The sequence below is a fragment of the Hyla sarda genome, chromosome 5 (assembly GCF_029499605.1).
Source record: "Hyla sarda isolate aHylSar1 chromosome 5, aHylSar1.hap1, whole genome shotgun sequence".
Classification (NCBI taxonomy): Eukaryota; Metazoa; Chordata; class Amphibia; order Anura; family Hylidae; genus Hyla; species Hyla sarda.
The window spans coordinates 303,175,513-303,195,943 of NC_079193.1; the positions used below are offsets into that span (position 1 = coordinate 303,175,513).

Sequence of the window (20,431 nt, forward strand, 5' to 3'; positions counted from 1 at the left end):
CTCCCAGCATGCCCTGATGCAGCCTATGGTTGTGTGGGTGTTGCAGCATGTTGCACTGTATAGTAGTACAGTTAAGGTTATTGTGTAACATGCTGGAAGTTGTAGTTTTGGTCCGTGTCACCTGCAGAGCCATTGGATGTGTCAAGGAATACTGGGAATTGCAGTTAGTAACTACAACACCCAGCATGCCCTGATGCAGCCTATGGCTCTGCAGCTGACCTGAACCAAAACTACAACTCCCAGCATGTTGCACTTTATAGTTCTACAGTTCAGGTTATGGTGCAACATGCTGGAAGTTGTAGTTTTGGTTCGGGGGTGTTTGTGTGCATCCGTGGGGCTCTTGGGCGAGTATGAAGGGGGCGGGATTCTGGGGGTGCAATTTAGTGCGGGTGGCCAGAAACCACTAAAAATAAATAAAATTAGATGGCACAAGTGGCGGCGGCAGCAGCACACCCCCACACCCCGAGACACTGGCCCTTGGGCACTGCCCTAATGCCCGATGTGACAGTCCGCTCCTATACAAAACATTCATGCATACACATGTCATACATGCACCAGCCACTGCCCCCATATCATACATACACACACCCCCGCCACTGCCCCCCCACATCATACATTACAGACACACAACACAGATACATCATACACACATACACTCACACCATACATATACACACATCATACATACACCCACCACTGCCCCCATCATACATTACATACACATCACACACACAGACATCATGCACACATAGACAGACATCATACACACATCACACATACACTCACACCATACACTCACACCATACATATGCACACATCATACATACACCCACCGCTCCCCCATCATACATTACATACTCACACCCCTGCTACTGCCCCCATCATACATTACATACACCCACCGCTCCCCCATCATACACACATACACTCACACCATACATATACACCATACATATGCACACATCATACATACACCCGCAGCTGCCCACCCCATATCATACATCACATACATACACACATCACACATACAGACATCATTTACACATACAGACATCATACACACATCACACATACAGACATCATACACACATCACACATAGACAGACATCATACACACATAACACATACACTCACACCATACATATACACCATACATATGCATACATCATACATACACCCACCGCTCCCCCATCATACATTACATACACACATCACACATAGACAGACATCATACACACATCACACATAGACAGACATCATACACACATCACATATACACTCACACCATACATATACACACATCATACATACACCCACCACTGCCCCCATCATACATTACATACACATCACACACACAGACATCATGCACACATAGACAGACATCATACACACATCACACATACACTCACACCATACACTCACACCATACATATGCACACATCATACATACACCCACCGCTCCCCCATCATACATTACATACTCACACCCCTGCTACTGCCCCCATCATACATTACATACACCCACCGCTCCCCCATCATACATTACATACACACATCACAGAAACATCATACACACATACACTCACACCATACATATACACCATACATATGCACACATCATACATACACCTGCAGCTGCCCACCCCATATCATACATCACATACATACACACATCACACATACAGACATCATTTACACATACAGACATCATACACACATCACACATACAGACATCATACACACATCACACATAGACAGACATCATACACACAAAACACATACACTCACACCATACATATACACCATACATATGCATACATCATACATACACCCACCGCTCCCCCATCATACATTACATACACACATCACACATAGACAGACATCATACACACATCACACATAGACAGACATCATACACACATCACACATACACTCACACCATACATATGCACACATCATACATACACCCGCCGCTGCCCACCCCACATCATACATCACATACATATACACATCACACATACAGATATCATACACACATTATACATTACATACACATCACACACAGACAGACATCATACACACATCATACATTACATACACATCACACATAGACAGACATCATACACACATACACTATACATATACACCATACATATGTACACATCATACATTCACCCACCGCTGCCCCCCCAATCATACATTACATGCTCACATCACACATCTACTCACACCATACATATACAACCACCCTTCCTGCCACCGCCACAGGGGTGGGATAGAGCTGTGTGCGGGGGATGGAGCTGTGTACCGAGCTGTCTACGTCCTTTCTCTCCCCCTGCTGTGTCTTCTGAGCTGCGTCCTCCATCCTCCGGGAGGGGAGATAAGGGGTGTGGCTTAATTATGTCATGCAAACGTGCGACCTTGGGCTCTGCAGTCAGCTGTGGGCCGCCGCCCCCTCCATACACCCTAAGCGTCGGTGTGAGGTGCACCGGCATTAAAGAAAAATAAGGGGGAAGTCGGTCTGTCCCTGCTTACCCGATACAGGGCTAAATCTATGACAAATCCACCTGCACTATTTGTCCCGGGCGTCGGGCGATAGGATTTCCACATCCCTGCTTTGTAGAAGCCAGGAAATTATGGAGTATAGCCACCCCACACCCTAGAGACCAAGTAGTGCTGCTAAAATGCACACAGTCCTATGTCCCTGTATGGTGATGCTATCTTGCTTTATCTATACAGCAGATTAACAGAACTGTCATTAAATGCCTGCCCTCTGCTGAATCTGCCTCAGTCTACACTGCAAAGCTAAACTCATTGGAAGAAAATAGAAAGTACAAAAAATTATAAGCAGGAACAAACTTTAAAATAAATACTTTTTTTATGAAAAAAAAACAAACGATATAAACAATATATTTTTCTAATGATACAGTCACTTAAATTATTTTATGTACTATGCAAAATATTAGTATGTAATTGTAGTATAAGTTGGTGTAAGAATAATGCAGTGTCTGCTGTGAGTCCTCTTAGTGAGCAGATTATCCTATAGATGTATACATCTGGTTTCTTCTGTCGATTGTGAAAAATGCAAGCACAGACAACTCCATTCTGAAGCAGTAATCACAGAAGAATGCAGGCCTGTAATCTCCTAAAGCATTGTGTTGATATGCTACCAATGAGTTGAGCTGCTTTGACAAATGGCTTTAAAGGACATCTATTATTTCTAATGACTTTTAACAAATTTTAATGAAGAGTCAGAAGTTTTGATCAGCAGGTTCCTGTAGACCTCCTCCAGTCGTTATAATAAAGGGGCTTTGCCCTTTTTTTCTGATTGGTTCTCCACGAAAAAGCAAGCCTAGAGTGTACAGATCCATAAAAGTCTTATTTATATATGCCCCTTTATATAGCACCTGGACCCCACCAATCATTACTTCTGACATGTCAAAGATTTTGTTTTTTTAATCATGTATCCTTTAATTTGGAATTATTATTAAAAACACTTTAAAGTCAAACCTTACAATAATGGAAACCTGTGTGCAAGATTTACACAGCATTTCAGAGGAATCATTTAATAAAACCAGACTGGAACAGGTCTCCCAGTTAGTGCAAAGGACCAAGACAGCTCCTCCAAGCCCTGCCAGCCTTGATTGACACACACATATAGGTAGAGATCGACCAATCCAGATAGGCTGGGCAAAAGAAGACCCATTCCTGGCTGGTTTTATAACTATGATTCCCCTGAAATGCTGCAGAGAATCATAGACCATTGTAATAAGGAAGCCTGTAGTGTTTTATTCTGCCCGTGGTTTATACAGCATTATGCTGGGTTCACACTATGTTTTCGCTATATGGTCACCGTATCCGGCTGTGGGGAGTGAAAACAGGGCGCTCCCGTATCCCAGCCCATATTTCATTCATTTGAATGAGCCGATCAGAGTCAGATAGTGACTCTGGTCGGCTCATTTTTGCCCCGCATCCGGTTTTCTGACCCAACCTAAAACCGCGGCATATCACTGTTTTAGGTCTGGTCACAAAACTGGATATGGGGCAAAAATTAGCCAGATATTGACTCCGGTCGGCTCTTTCAAATGAATAAGATGTGGGCCGGGTCCGGCTGGGATACGGGAGTTCCCGGTTTTCACTCCCCCCAGACCGTATGGTCAAAATGTAATGTAAACCCAGCCTAAAACTGATAATAGGTTTTCTTTAAAGCACAGTAAATGCTGACATTTTTAGTCAGTACCTGTAAAGTACCCTTTACTACATGTGGTAGTCCAGGATGCCCTTTACCAGGCTCATGTAACCAGAGTGGTGGATCAAGAGTCCGATCTTCGGGGGGGCACCATCAGGCTATATTTGCATGGGGGTTTGTCTGCACGGAAAATCTCAGCACTTGGAATAGTGGCAGGGAGGGCCTGCCACTATTTCGTTTCCCCCCTCGGATCCGCCATTGCATGTAACTCAGTATATTTGTGGAAAGTACCTTTCTTTTGTCTACTGGTAGCCCAGTTGCTGATAGTTTATAATTCTTCAGTCCTTGCCGTAAAGGAAGTCATCTCCACCTACAAAGGATAGGGGATAAGTGTCTGATCTTGGGGGAAGTCAAGGCGCAGTCTCCTGCATGGCACCCGGCTCTCCGTAGGAACGGAGCTGTGTTGACCCCCGCACTTAGCAGTGGCCGACACTCCCTCCATGAATCTCTACCATAGAGAAACAAGGAGGGGGAGTGTTGATTGTGTGGCATTAAACAGTCTCCTTGTAAGGAGAGGAGATCACTCCGTGCACAGGGAGAGCTGGGTGCCGGGCAGGAGATCACAGGGGGTCCCATTGGTCGGAATCGCTCCCCTCCGATTAGACACTTATCCCTATGCTTTGGATAGGCGATAAGTTGTCCTGCATCACCGTACTTAGTATAAATAGTTAGGACTAAAATAGTAAATAAAAGTGGAAATAAAATTGTCATATTCATATTGAGCTGTCGGTGCCTATTGCATTTGCACAGTAGTGCTGCATATATCCTGCTAATAACAAACTGCATATATCCTGCAAATAACCAGTAATATTATGCAAATCTCTACTGATGGATCCCCCAGAGAGGAGATGAGAAAGGAAGCGATAAGCCGACAGGTCGTCCTTTTCCATGACAAGATAGCTCAGTGCTATTATTCTGGATTATAAAGCGGTTGTGGGTCAATTACCACATATTTGTAGGTTGAGCGGTGAAGTAAATTGCACTTTATGCGCCTTTAAATGGAGAAGCCTAATAACCGGGTCGCTATATTGCATTTGGACGTCTGTTTTGCTCAGATTGAGATTGCATTAGAGGAAATGGTTGAGAAGTGTTAGTAACCACCCAGCATAGTCGTATATGACAGCTGAGCCGCTGCGTGCTGACAGTCTGTAGATGAAGCACTTAACCTGTCCTATTTAATATACAGAATCAGACAAAGAACGGCCATTTAATAGCTCAAATATCCTAAATATAACATGCACAAGAAAGGTAGGTTATTGAATAACACAGTGTTTCCCAACCATTGTGCCTCCAGCTGTTGCAAACTACAACTCCCGGCTTGCCCAGACAGCCTTTTTGCTGGGAGTTGTAGTTTTGCAACAGCTGAAGGCACACCGGTTGGGAACCGCTGCCCTAACATAACAACGTTTCTGTTGTACCCTGCTTGTCAATGAGTTATGATAAATCAATGGTCATTATTTTACATTGCGGTTTCATTGCCAGGGAAAGACTGTAAGCCCCTAAATGCAGTGCATTAAAAGACTAAAACACGATGAAAGCTTTTAGTGGATTTTGTATTACAGCTATAAATAAAATGGCACAGCGTTTCTAGAAAGTAGATATCGAGCAGGGGGATGACGCATAGCGTAACCTATGTATAAACAGCTTCGGAATGGAATATTTTTAGCATAAGGTGACATTCTGTCTTATTGCAGAATATTAACAAATGCTATGCATGTGTCCAGTCATACGTCCTGTGCTAGATGTGGAAGCTGTGCCCTTGAGAAACATCTTCGTGCATAATCCAAATGTATTATTTGTGTCGTGGTATAGTGGGTGTTCTATTTATAAGCCGACTATGTCTGGAGCCCTGCAAGTAACATAGTTGGTATTTGCTGGCAGACAAAACAGCAGGGGTATAATACATGGTCACGATTCACTGTGTCAATTTGGGTGATAACAGATTTAGTCTCAGATTAAGGCACTTTAAAAGGGTACTCCACTGGAAAAAAAAAATTTTAAATCAACTTGTGCCAGGAAGTTGAACAGATTTGTAAATAACTTCTATTTAAAAATCTTAATCCTTCCAGTACTTATCAGCTGCTGTATGCTCCACATGAAGTTCTTTTCTTTTTGAATTTCCTTTCTGTTTGACCACAGTGCTCTCTGCTGACACCTCTGTCCATTTTAGGAACTGTCCAGAATAGGAGCAAATCCCCATAGCAAACTTATCCTGCTCCGGACAGTTCCTGACATGGACAGAGGTGTCAGCAGAGAGCATTGTGGTCAGACAGAAAAGAAATTCAAAAAGAAAAGAACTGTAGAGAATACATCAGCTGATAAGTGCAACGACGGCGATTGGCGACCCGCCATTGTGTACCATCTACTTCTGCCTACCTCGGCCGAACAGCTCGCACAGCTCCTCCTCACTGCAGGAATGTTGTTACCGCACGGACTCATTCAGTATCTGTCTCTGGTGCACCTAGTAGGGGCCGCACGAAGCCTGTCTCTTTAAGGGTGCGCCACTGATACCACTCCCTCTCCAATCACTGATCAGCATTGCCTATTTAAGGGCACTCTGCCCTGCCTTCTGTGCCTGAGCAATATTGTGGTTTTACCATAACGAAGCTTCTGCTGCTAATCTGCTGATTCTGTGTTCCTGACTTCTGACTGTTTTGAGACTCCATCTCTCGCCTGACCCCTGGTACATTCCTGACTCTCCTGGTACAGACCTCGGACTGCTCGACCACGCCTTTGCCTGAGCTAAAAACGCCACCAGCATCTGTGCTACTCAGCTCTGCTATTCCCTGCTCCAGCTCTGCTACACCATCTGCCTGTTCAGCCTCTACTGACTCTGCTGCTGTGCGATCGCCTGCAAACACAGGTCCTTTCCATTAAGGATCTTCTGGCCTGCTTGACCGGTTGCCACTTCACCGGGACTAGTCTTGTGTAATGACCTGGTATCTCCCTGCAGCTAAGACCAGCTTCCGCACCCGGAGCGGGATAAAGGGTGAAGACCAGGGAGATACTTAGACTCCGCTCGCAAGTATGGCCCAAAGCCAAACCGGTAAGTGGCACAGAGAGTCCACACCAATTGGGAAATTACAATAAGTACTGGAAGGATTAAGATTTTTAAATCAAAGTAATTTACGAATCTGTTTAACTTTCTGGCACCAGTTGATTTGAAAAAAATAAATGTTTTCCAGTGGAGTACCCCTTTAAAGCCTCGGTGTCATTGAAGGGGTACTCCAGTGGAAATTTTTTTTTATTTGAACCTCTTCAGGACATAGGGCGTATAGATACGCCCTGCATCCCGAGTCCTTAAGGACCGAGGGCGTATCCATACGCCCGTGGGAATTCCGGCCCCCACCGCTAGCCGGTTGGGGACCGGAGCCGGATGCCTGCTGAAGTCGTTCAGCAGGCATCCCGGCATATCGCCCAGGGGGGTCATTATGCCCCCCCCCATGTCGGCGATCGCCGCAGATCGCTGGACAATTCAGTCCAGCGATCTGCGGCGATTCCGGGTCAATCGGGTCTCCAGTGACCCGATGACCCGGAATTACTGGCTGTTCGGGGCCGTCTCTGACGGCCCCGAACAGCCAGAGCCTGCAGGGGTGAGGTGGCACTGGTGCCACCTCACGATCGGCCGGATTACCGGCCGACCAATCAGGGCGCCTGCTGCGGGTGTCACTCCCGCACCCGCTCCGCCCCTCTTCTGGAGGACGTGAGCGGGTGCGGGACGTGCACCCCTGGTGCTGGGGACCCCGATCCCCGGCGCCCCTGTTGGGATCGGGGCCCCAGGAGCAGCTGCGGCGGCGGGACTGACCTGCAGCGTCTGGATCGTTGGAGGTGAGTGACAGCCTCCTGCTGTTGCTTAGCAACAGCTCCCAGCATGCAAAAAGGGCATGCTGGGAGCTGTAGTTATGCAACAGCAGGAGGCAGACCACCACAACTCCCAGCATTCCCTTATGGGCATGCTGGGACTTATGGTTTTGCAACAGCTGGAGGCACATTCTTTCTATGGAAAAGTGTACCTTCAGCTGTTGTATAACTACAACTCCCAGCTTGCACAAACAGCTAAAGTGCATGCTGGGAGTTGTAGTGGTGCATCTGCTGGTTGCATAACTACAACTCCCAGCATGCCCGTTGGCTGTCGGTGACTGCTGAGAGTTGTAGTTTTGCAACAGCTGAAGGCACACTGGTTGTGAAACTCAGAGTTTTTCTTTTACCTAACTCAGTGTTTCACGACCGGTGTGCCTCCAGCTGTTGCAAACTACAACTCTCAGCAGTCACCGTACACCATGCACCGTACATGCTGGGAGTTGTAGTTTTCCAACAGCTGGAGGCACACGGGTTGTGAAACACTGAGTTAGGTCACAAACTCAGTGATACATAACCAGTGTGCCTACAGTTGTTGCAAAACTGCAACTCTCAGCAGTCACCGACAGCCAACGGGCATGCTGGGAGTTGTAGTTATGCAACAGCTGGATGTCCCCCCCAATGTGAACTTACAGGGTACACTCACATGGGCGGAGGATTACAGTAAGTATCTGGCTGCAAATTTGAGCTGCCGCAAACTTTCTGCTGCAGCTCAAATTGCCAGCGAGAAACTACTGTGAACCCCCGCCCGTGTGACTGTACCCTAAAAACACTACACTACACTAACACAAAAAATAAAATAAAAAGTAAAAAACACTACGTATACACATACCCCTACACAGCCCCCCTCCCCAATAAAAATGAAAAACGTCTGGTACGCCACTGTTTCCAGAACGGAGCCTCCAGCTGTTGCAAAACAACTCCCAGTATTGTCGGACAGCCGTTGACTGTCCAGGCATGCTGGGAGTTTTGCAACAGCCGGAGGCACCCTGTTTGGGAATCACTGGCGTAGAATACCCCTATGTCCACCCCTATGCAATCCCTAATTTAGGCCTCAAATGCGCATGGCGCTCTCACTTTGGAGCCCTGTCGTATTTCTAGGCAACAGTTTAGGGTCACATATGGGGTATCGCCGTACTCGGGAGAAATTGTGTTACAAATTTTGGGGGGTATTTTATGCTTTTACCCTTTTTAAAAATGTAAAATTTTTGGGAAAACAAGCATTTTAGGTAAAAAAAAAATTTTTTTTTTACATATGCAAAAGTCGTGAAACACCTGTGGGGTATAAAGGTTCACTTAACCCCTTGTTACGTTCCCCGAGGGGTCTAGTTTCCAAAATGGTATGCCATGTGGTTTTTTTTTGCTGTCCTGGCACCATAGGGGCTTCCTAAATGCGGCATGCCCCCAGAGAAAAATTTGCGTTCAAAAAGCCAAATGTGACTCCTTCTCTTCCGAGACCTGTAGTGTGCCAGCAGAGCACTTCTCACCCCTATATGGCGTGTTTTCTGAATCGGGAGAAATTGGGCTTCAAATTTTTAGGGGTATTTTCTGCTATTACCCTTTTTAAAAATAAAAAATGTTTGGGAAAACAAGCATTTTAGGTAAAATTTTTTATTTTTTTTTACATTTGCAAAAGTCGTGAAACACCTGTGGGGTATTAAGGTTCACTTTATCCCATGTTACATTCCCCGAGGGGTCTAGTTTCCAAAATGGTATGCCATGTGGGGTTTTTTTTTTGCTGTTCTGGCACCATAAGGGCTTCCTAAAGGTAACATGCCCCCCAAAAACCATTTCAGAAAAACGTACTCTCCAAAATCCCCTTGTCGCTCCTTCCCTTCTGAGCCCTCTACTGCGCCCGCCGAACACTTTACATAGACATATGAGGTATGTCCTTACTCGAGAGAAATTGGGCTACAAATACAAGTAAAAATTTTGTCCTTTTACCCCTTGTAAAAATTCAAAAATTGGGTCTACAAGAACATGTGAGTGTAAAAAATGAAGATTGTGAATTTTCTCCTTCACTTTGCTGCTATTCGTGTGAAACACCTAAAGGGTTAAAACGCTGACTGAATGTCATTTTGAATACTTTGGGGGGTGTAGTTTTTATAATGGGGTCATTTATGGGGTATTTCTAATATGAAGACCCTTCAAATCCACTTCAAACCTGAACTGGTCCCTGAAAAATACTGAGTTTGAAAATTTTGTGAAAAATCGGAAAATTGCTGCTGACCGTTGAAGCCCTCTGGTGTCTTCCAAAAGTAAAAACACGTCAATTTTATGCTGCAAACATAAAGTAGACATATTGTACATGTGAACAAAAAAAAAATGTATTCGTAATATCCATTTTCCTTACAAGCAGAGAGCTTCAAAGTTAGAAAAATGCAAAATTTTCAAATTTTTCATCAAATTTACGGATTTTTCACCAAGAAAGGATGCAAGTATCGACAAAAATTTACCACTATGTTAAAGTAGAATATGTCACGAAAAAACTATCTCGGAATCAGAATGATAACTAAAAGCATTCCAGAGTTATTAATGTTTAAAGTGACAGTGGTCAGATGTGCAAAAAACACTCCGGTCCTCAACCCCTTAAGGACCAAGGACGTACCGGTACGTCCTTGGTCCTGCTCTTCTGATATAACGCGGGGTTACACAGTAACCCCGCGTCATATCATGGCGGGCCCGGCGTCATAGTGAAGCCGGGACCCGCCTCTAATAGCGCGCAGCGCCGATCGTGAAAGTGAAAGTTCCCGGCTAGCTCAGTCGGGCTGTTCGGGATAGCCGCGGCTAATCGCGGCATCCCGAACAGCTGACAGGACAGCGGGAGGGCCCCTTCCTGCCTCCTCGCTGTCCGATCGCCGAATGACTGCTCAGTGTCTGAGATCCAGGCATGAGCAGTCATGCGGCAGAATCGTTGATCACTGGTTTCTTATGAGAAACCAGTGATCAACATAGAAGATCAGTGTGTGCAGTGTTATAGGTCCCTATGGGATAACAATGATCAGTGTGTGCAGTGTTATAGGTCCCTATGGGACCTATAACACTGCAAAAAAAAAGTAAAAAAAAAGTGAATAAAGATCATTTAACTCCTCCCCTATTAAAAGTCTGAATCACCCCCTTTTCCAATAAAAAAAAACACACAGTGTAAATAAAAATAAACATATGTGGTATCACCGCGTGCGGAAATGTCCGAATTATAAAAATATATCATTAATTAAACCGCTCGGTCAATGGCGTGCGCGCAAAAAAATTCCAAAGTCCAAAATAGTGCATTTTTGGTCACTTTTTATATCATTTAAAAATGAATAAAAAGTCCTAATGATCAATAAGTCCTATCAATGCAAAAATGGTACCGTTAAAAACTTCAGATCACGGCGCAAAAAATGAGCCCTCATACCGCCCCATACACGGAAAAATAAAAAAGTTATAGGGGTCAGAAGATGACAATTTTAAACGTATTAAGTTTCCTGCATGTAGTTATGATTTTTTCCAGAAGTCCGACAAAATCAAACCTATATAAGTAGGGTATCATTTTAATCGTATGGACCTACAGAATACATATCAGGTGTCATTTTTACCGAAAAATGTACTACGTAGAAACAGAAGCCCCCAAAAGTTACAAAACAGCGTTTTTTTTTCAATTTTGTCGCACAATGATTTTTTTCCCGCTTCACGATAGATTTTTGGGCAAAATGACTGACGTCATTACAAAGTAGAATTGGTGGCGCAAAAAATAAGCCATCATATGGATTTTTAGGTGTAAATTTGAAAGAGTTATGATTTTTTAAAGGCAAGGAGCAAAAAACGAAAATGCAAAAACGGAAAAACCTCCGGTCCTTAAGGGGTTAAGGCCAAAATGGGCTCCGTCCTGAAGGGGTTAAATCAGCAGATGCCAGAAAGTTAAACAGATTTGTAAATTACTTTTATTTAAAAATCTTAATCCTTCCAGTTCTTACCAGCAGCTGTATGCTCCACAGGAAGTTCTTTTTGAATTTCCTTTCTGTCTGGCCACAGTGCTCTCTGCTGACACCTCTGTCCATGTCAGGAACTATCCAGAGCAGGAGCAAAACCCCATAGCAAACCTCTCCTGCTCTGGACAGTTCCTGAAATGAAACTTCCTTTGTAGTATACAGCAGATGACAAATACTGGATTAAGATTTTTAAATAGAAGTAATTTGAAATCTGTTTAAGTTTCTGGCATCAGTTGTGATCGTGAGTAATGAGTAAGGCTAAATTCACACTGAGGAATCTCTGTCCGGAATTCCTCTTAGAAATTGTAGATGCAAATTCTGCTGCATGAATTTATCCGTACACAAATGTACACAAATGTACACAAATGTTATCCGCTTCGCTCCCTATTTTCAAGGTGGAGTTTCAGTTTGTAAAATATACTCTCAAAATTCTGCCAGAACATCGATCTTGCTGATTCCTGAGGCGGACTTCTGCGGCGGTATCCCATTGAAGTCAATGGGGCTCCAATTTCTTACTGGAATTTCCTCTTGAGCGGAATGATAATAGATTTGCAACGTATTCTCAGTCTGAATTTTGTCTGGAAATTAAAAATTGACCAGCTCACTAATACTTGTACTAGCCGACATTATTTGTATAAATATGCCCATAGCCTTGAAGAAAGGTTTTGTCTCTCCAGGCATGCTGGAAGTTGTTGTTTTGCAACAGCTGGGGCTTCTTTACTGTAAGAGCTCTGAGACTATGGAACTCTCTCTCCGAGGAAGTGGTCATGGTAAACTCAATGGATTCCTTGCTGGAGAGTAACAACATTACAGGTTATAGATACTATACTTATAGGGACAAAATGTTAATCCAAGTATTAATTCTGATTCCATATTTGGAGTCGGGAAGGAATTTTTGTCTCTGATGTGGGGCAGTTGGCATCAGTCTCATAAGGGTTACTTACCTTCCTCTGGATCAACTCAGTAGGGACACAACCTTATGAACTATGTTACTGTGTATAACCTATGTAAAGTAGGGGCAGTTTTGAAAATATGGGGGGAATATTCAAAGACTTGTGTTATTAGGGCTCTTTATTTTGCGCCTCAAAGATTAACTATCCCTCATTTAAGTGTTTATGGTCTTTTGAAAATTTGGGGCAAATAGCACAAATAGTACATCATTTAAAGGGGTTATCCAGGAAAAAAAACTTTTTTTTATATATGAACCGGCTCCAGAAAGTTAAACAGGTTTGTAAAATATGAGACAGATGGTTTCTGAAAAAATGCAAATTTTAATAGAAAACAGAAATAGCAATATAAAATAGTAGTTAAAAGATCAGAGCATTAGTAATAATAAACTGTCACTGGGCCCTAATGACAGATAGATGTTGAAGCAACTACCTAAAGAATTCTAGAATAGTCCATGGATATTGCTCCGAATTGGACTGTTAGTCCGGCAAAAAAATACAGTAGATGTTTCAAATGATGGCACAATTGTTAGTGGCATTAGATGGATTCGCTCACAGTTTGTATAGAATGAATGGAACAGTCTCCCCCTGGCTGCTGGTTCCGCACTGCGGCGGGCCAATGGAAACAAGTGCTGTATTCTCTGCGATGTTCTCGGCGTGAATCCCTTGGCAGTTGGAGGGTTCCGTCAAGGAGCTCCCTCGTAAGCGGTCCGTGGTGTCAGCAAACACTGATGTCAGTAACGGACTCACACTAGAAGCAGCAGACTTGTGGTAGGCTCAGTGAGCGAGATCAGTAGTTAGTGCAGCAGGTGGTTTGGGTTGCGAACTTCCGTGCCGGCTAAAGTTCAGATGTTGTTGGTAATTAAGGTAGTTCTTGTATATCGCTCTGTGCAGATGAAACGGCCTACGGCTGACACCACGGACCGCTTACGAGGGAGCTCCTTGACGGAACCCTCCAACTTCCAAGGCATTCACGCCGAGAACATCGCAGAGAACTTGTTTCCATTGGCCCGCCGCAGTGCGGAACCAGCAGCCAAGGTGAGACTGTTCCATTCATTCTATACAAACTGTGAGCGAATCCATCTAATGCCACTCTAACAATTGTGCCATCATTTGAAACATCTACTGTATTTTTTTGCCGGACTAACAGTCCAATTCGGAGCAATATCCATGGACTATTCTAGAATTCTTTAGGTAGTTGCTTCAACATCTATCTGTCATTAGGGCCCAGTGACAGTTTATTATTACTATTGCTCTGGTCTTTTAACTACTATTTTATATTGATATTTCAGTTTTTTATTAAAATGAGCATTTTTTCAGAAACCATCTGTCTCATATTTTATTCATTGTGTACCCAGTAGGGTGATATTCTTGAGGTGTGGTTAAATTTGCATACTTGATTTTTCATTATTTGATCGGTGTGGACCGATTTTTATCCACATTAACCTCGAAAATCCCAGGTTGTGAGCTGCACACACAGTCTCTTTTTTTCCCCTTAGGTTTGTAAAATAATTCTATTAAAAAATCTTAATCCTTTCAGTACTTATGAGCTGCTGAAGTTGAATTGTTCTTTTCTGTCTAAGTCCTCTCTGATGATACCTGTCTCGGGAATTGTCCAGAGTAGAAGCAAATCCCCATAGCAAACCTCTTCTACTCTGTGCAGTTCCTGAGACAAGCAGATATGTCAGCAGAGAGCACTGTTGCCAGACAGAAAAGAACAACTCAACTTCAGCAGCTGATAATTATTGGAAGGATTAAGATTTTTTTAATAGAAGTAATTTACAAATCTGTTTAATTTTCTGGAACCAGTTGATATATAAAAATACATTTTTTCCTGGAATACTCCTTTAATACCAGGTATACTTGACATTAACTGCAACTCTTTGTGCAAAACCTTTGAAAATAGGGTGTCAAAAGCACAAAAAGTCTAATCACACCCCTGCAAAAAAAATGTGCTAAATATCTAAGTATGTGGTGCTAATAGTATGCGCCACATTTTAAGCAAATGTGGCGCAGCTAGAACTAAAAAAAGTGGCCCAATTTTTTTTTAAACCCCCCCCCCCCACATTGCTTTATATGATTCTACTGTAACACTTAAAAAAGACACATGTCCATCTAGTACAATTTAATATACTGCAGTTTATGCCCAATATGTGGCTCTTCAGCTGTATCAGATCTAAGACTCTTGTCATACATGGCAGCAGAAGGTTGTTGGGGTATGATGGGAGTTATAGTTTTGCAACAGCTGGGGATCCACAGGTTGGGGATACATTATTCTTAAAAAAAAAAAAAAAGGCAGAACAACTTCTATCAGGTTGCTGGAAAGTTTTGACCGTTTTACCAAATTCCTGGATCGCTGACCCATCCCGAGCATTCCCCTACAGATAGAATGCAATATGATATTATTAAGAAGGGCATTCAAATCTCTTTTAAATGAATTAACCCTTTTAATGCCTGAAATGAAGATTCTGTACTTGTTCAGGTGATTGGGCAATTTTTGGTAAATACACGTGAATAAAGCTGTGGCCAAGATTCGAAAATATTGAGATATTTACTATGTAAATATGAAAATATATCACAATAATGCAGTTTATGAATACCGATTTGTTTATTGATTATTATAATACGGCGCAGCCTATAAACAAACACACACATTAGCCACTTATCCCACCAACATGTGCCACCACGCATACGGATCTTCATAAGATTACAGGTAGCGCAATACATTTGCCAGTTTAGAACAGAAACCTTGATGCAGTGCCCCAAGGTGGGTACCAAAGGTATGGCTGGCCCCCATTTATTTACACTAACTTCTGACGCTTAAAGGGGTACTCCGCTGCTCAGCTTTTTGAACAAAATGTTCCGAATGGTTAGAGCCGGCACTGGGAGTTTGTGACTTCATAGCCTCGCCCCCTCATGATTGCACGCCCCACCCCCTCAATGCAAGTCTATGGGAGGGGGCGTGACGGTCGTCACGCCCCCTCCCATAGACTTGCATTGAGGGGGCGGGGCTATGACGTCACAAGCTCCCGGCGCCGGCTCTAAGCATTCAGAAAATTTTGTTCCAAACGCTGAGCAGCGCAGTACCCCTTTATCCTTGTGGTTTCTTCTAAAATATAAACTGAGCCTAAAATGGTAAATACTGGAACCAATAGGTCTTCTTAATACATGGCTGTCACAGGTCATCAATATCATGAGACATCGTAGGAAAAATTAAACTCCTTTATTATGATGGCTGTTCTGTCTCCTTCTGGTCACTGCCATGACTTCTACCCTTCTGGCAGTCATCACATTCTTGCTTCTATAATACCATGTTTGGAATGGTACACTTGGAGACCTTCACACCAGGAGCAATCTTTTTACCCTTGTCTTGGCCCTCACTGCGACTGAAATCTTTTTCGACTTTGCTGAACTACATTAGTTTTAGAACAGTATTTGGGCATTGAACATGTACTTAAAATAGAAATGTATCCTTTAAAACACTTGGATATCATCCATGGAAACCTTTGGATTCAACTGATGTGGAAAAACAAATAGAGATAGAAGCAAACAGGACATGATGTACTAACATGTGAGAACAAACTGGCCGGTGATAGAGTGGTCCACTTGATGCATGGTGGCTTAGTCGATTGATTTGATGACCAGCAGCTCTGGGGCATGGGTTTCATTTGCTCGGGTTACAATGTGCTTTTTTTTAATGTGTTTTTAATGGTCTGGTCCCTAAATCTTGCTCAGGCCTTGAAGCAGTGCTATCCCTGTGAATGAAGTGACTTTAGTTTGCAGGGCAGTGACATTGGTGGTGCCCGGATTGTCAATCATACTGGAGTAGGAATGGTTACAGCCCAGAACACCGTGACTACCTCAGGATTTGAAACTCCCTGGGGGCTACTTACATCTCTTTGGCATGCGGTGCAGGTCAACTTTCCAACTTATTTGTTTCCTGCATCACGGCCAGCCCTGAAGACACCTAGATACGGTGATCGATCAAGCTGATTTTTACCCTATATGACGTGTTGGCAACAGTTATGTAGAGTAAAATGTGATAACAGGTTCCCTTTAAGGCTATGTTTACATGGCAAAATATGTGTGAAATGTCTGCCCAGAAAACACGAGTGGGCATAAGGCATATTTGCTTGATTCAGCGGCACTAGGACTGCTTGGAAATGTGCTGTCTTCATTAATAGCAATGCATTACTGAGCAGAATCCACAGAAACATGTGTCGACAACTGGGAGCCGGTCCCTACCTGCGCTAAAGTGCAGTGGCGTAAAAACAAATAATAAACATGGTCAGTCACAGGCCAGAAACGGAAAACTACTAAACATCCAGATATACCAGACAATACAAATACTAACAAGGCAGAATATAAACTCACAAACAGAGCGGAATATAGTGAATTAACAAACAGTTCACAAAACCGGATATAAGATAAAACGGCAGACATGATAAAAATTAACAAGACTAGGCATGATATGAGTATACAGCAGAATCCAGGAGTTGAAGGGGATAGCGGAAGAACTGAGAGCCAAAACACTAAGGGTGCGTTACACGGAGTAATTCAAGAGGAATTTACTCGAGTAATTCCTCTTGAATTCTCCGCTCCAAATTAATGCACCTCTCCTCTGCCCATTGACTTTAATGTTTTTTCCGTTGTCCTGTTCACACTGCGGAAATTCTGCTTGTGGAATTCCGACGCTGAATTCCGTTCTGCTTGAAGAATGAGCATGTTCATTCTTCAAGCGGAATCCGCTAACAGAAATCAATAGAAGTCAATGGTAAAAAAAAATTCCGCTCGACATTGTTTTTGCGCGGAATTCGCGTGGAAATGGCTGAAAAAGCCTTCACTTCTTTCTCCCCCCATTTCTGCACGCAAGTCCTCGAGCAAATTGCGCGCAAAAATAAAATTATTTTTTCCGCCCCTAAATTTTTCGGCGTGAATTACTCCGTGTGAATGCACCCTAAAACTGAACGGGTAAAATAGAACACTGTTCACATACAGGTACAAGTACAAAGATCAGATCAACCAAACAGGATATAAATATACAGGGTACACAAACTAGACTCAGAGACAGTGTGAAAACCGACAAAGCTGAACAGACATAATCCTAAAACCGACTAATATAACATAGACTAAAATCTACAATAAACAAGATTATTATTAACCATGGCTAAAACTCAGATAATATCACAAGATAAATACAAGGTGCAAGCTCAAGCAGACATAGAAGTGTATTGCACACACAGACATGGTGGCATTAAACTAAAATAACCAGCCCAGACTGCAGAGAAGTCTGGCTTAAAATATACACACCCTAGTTACCATTCGTCCAGAGCATTAACCATTCCCTATCCAGGTAGACTAGCCAACTACTCTGAACAACCTAGTGTGTGAATGCACACCTAAACAGAAAAATGCAAAAACAAATAAATGGACATTAAAACCGGTTTAATGTTACTGCGGATGCTGGAATCAGGATTTCCGTGACATAAACATCTGATGTGGAAATTCCACCATGTGCACAGTGCAGCAGATTCCCGTTGAAATCAATGGGACTCTGCAGCAGTGGAATTTCCATTTAAAAATTCTGCAATGTAAACAAAGACTTAAGGGGTATCCCAAAATGTAAAGTTATCCCCTATCCAGAGAATGGGTGATAAGGAGCTGATCAGATTCTAACTACTAGGACCCCCACCACTCATGAGAACAAAGGTCGTTTGTCCCCTAAGTGAATGAGGTGACAGCACGGACAGTCAGAAAACACTCTCTTCACTGTCTATGGAACTCCACTGGAAAACATTTTTTTTAAATCAACTGGTGCCAGAAAGTTAAACAGATTTGTTACTTTAAAAATCTTAATCCTTCCAGTACTTATCAGCTGCTTATCAGCTGCTTCACAGGAAGACCTTTTCTTCTTGAATTTCTTTTCTGTCTGACCACAGTGCTCTCTGCTGACGCCTCTGTCCATATCAGGAACTGTCCAGAGCAGGATAGGTTTGCCATGGGGATTTGCTCCTATTCTGGACAGTTCCTAAAATGGACAAAGGTGTCAGCAGAGAGCACTGTGGTCAGACAGAAAGGGAATTCAAAAAGAAAAGAACTTCCTGTGGAGCATACAGCAGCTGATAAGTACTAGAAGGATTAAGATTTTTTAAATAGAAGTCATCTACAAATCTGTTTAACTTTTTTGCCACCAGTTGAATGAAAAAAAATGTTTTCCAGTGGAGTACCTCTTTAAGGATAATCTGTTTTATCGCTCAAATGGTTTATTACTAAAAGCGTTATCCCGATGCACATGTCCAGCTCTGCTGTGTAATATGTAATGAGGCGGGAACATTTCATTATACAAATATATTGTAAATTAATAATTGCCGTGCAATCTGAATGCAGTCCGCCATAAAGGCAGTGATGATAACAGAAGATGATGATGTTTTTTATCTTTATAGGCCTGATCATTGTCCCAAGTGCTGGTGTGGGTATTGTGCTTGGTGGTTACATCATCAAGAAGCTGAAACTGAGTGCTAGGGAATCGGCAAAACTAGCCATGATCTGTAGCGGGGTCTCCTTGCTCTGCTTCTCTACGCTTTTCATTGTGGGATGTGAAAGTATTAATCTTGGAGGAATCAATATACCTTACACTACAGGGTAGGTAAAATCCTAATTACATTGTACTAGGGACCATTCATTGTGTTGACAGCCAGAGCTGTCCATGTATACTGGCGAGTCTCCAAAATCAGCTGCTTGACAGCAACCGATGTAGATGCGGAGGGCTCTGTACAGCCAGGGTCATGGTCCTTGTGACAAGTCAATTTGGTTTAGCTGTTGTACAATTTGGATACTGTAAACTGGTAAGTTAACCAATGGCATGGAAGATTTTAAAATCTATTCACCCCTCCACAAGGAGCTGGAAAATCATTTTTTTTTAGTACAGATCCTCCACCAATCCTGAGAACAGGTGCTAAGTGCTTTGCCCTGACAATGGGTGCACTCTTTTCTCACATCAAGAAGCAGTGAGTGTGACAAAGTATTTACAACAGCCTATGATTTATTACTTTATTACACATTATAGACTTCCTTTATGTGTTTATAAATACAGGTAAACATTTTTGAAACAACCACCAAACAAATTTTTTTTTAAATATGGTGCTCTTGAGTCCTCTCTAAATGACCAATGTGCCAGGCAGAAAATCTGCGTGTGGTCATCTTGAAAAGGTAATCTTTTGGAGAGGCTTCACTCTATCCCTATAGGGCAGTTATGTTATTAAAGGTTATTACAAGAGCTTTTGCATCTCTGTCACCCTCTTTTTTTTAATGATCTACACGTCCATATGTATGTAACCCAGAAAGGATCCATGCTCAGGACACCACCCTCTATAAGCAGAGAGGAAAGTAGATAAGTAAGAGCATCT

The 20,431-nt window shown here is 42.9% G+C and overlaps 1 protein-coding gene across 5 annotated transcripts in view; it reads left to right on the forward strand.

The window, feature by feature from the left end:
• Positions 1-20,431, forward strand: part of SLCO5A1 (solute carrier organic anion transporter family member 5A1) — a 264,961-nt gene that overhangs the window by 211,827 nt on the left and 32,703 nt on the right. For all 5 annotated transcript variants that reach the window (XM_056522114.1, XM_056522115.1, XM_056522116.1 and 2 more), the window contains one exon: positions 19,469-19,667. In XM_056522114.1, the coding sequence (XP_056378089.1) occupies positions 19,469-19,667 (199 nt within the window). The remainder of the gene's footprint in view (positions 1-19,468; positions 19,668-20,431) is intronic.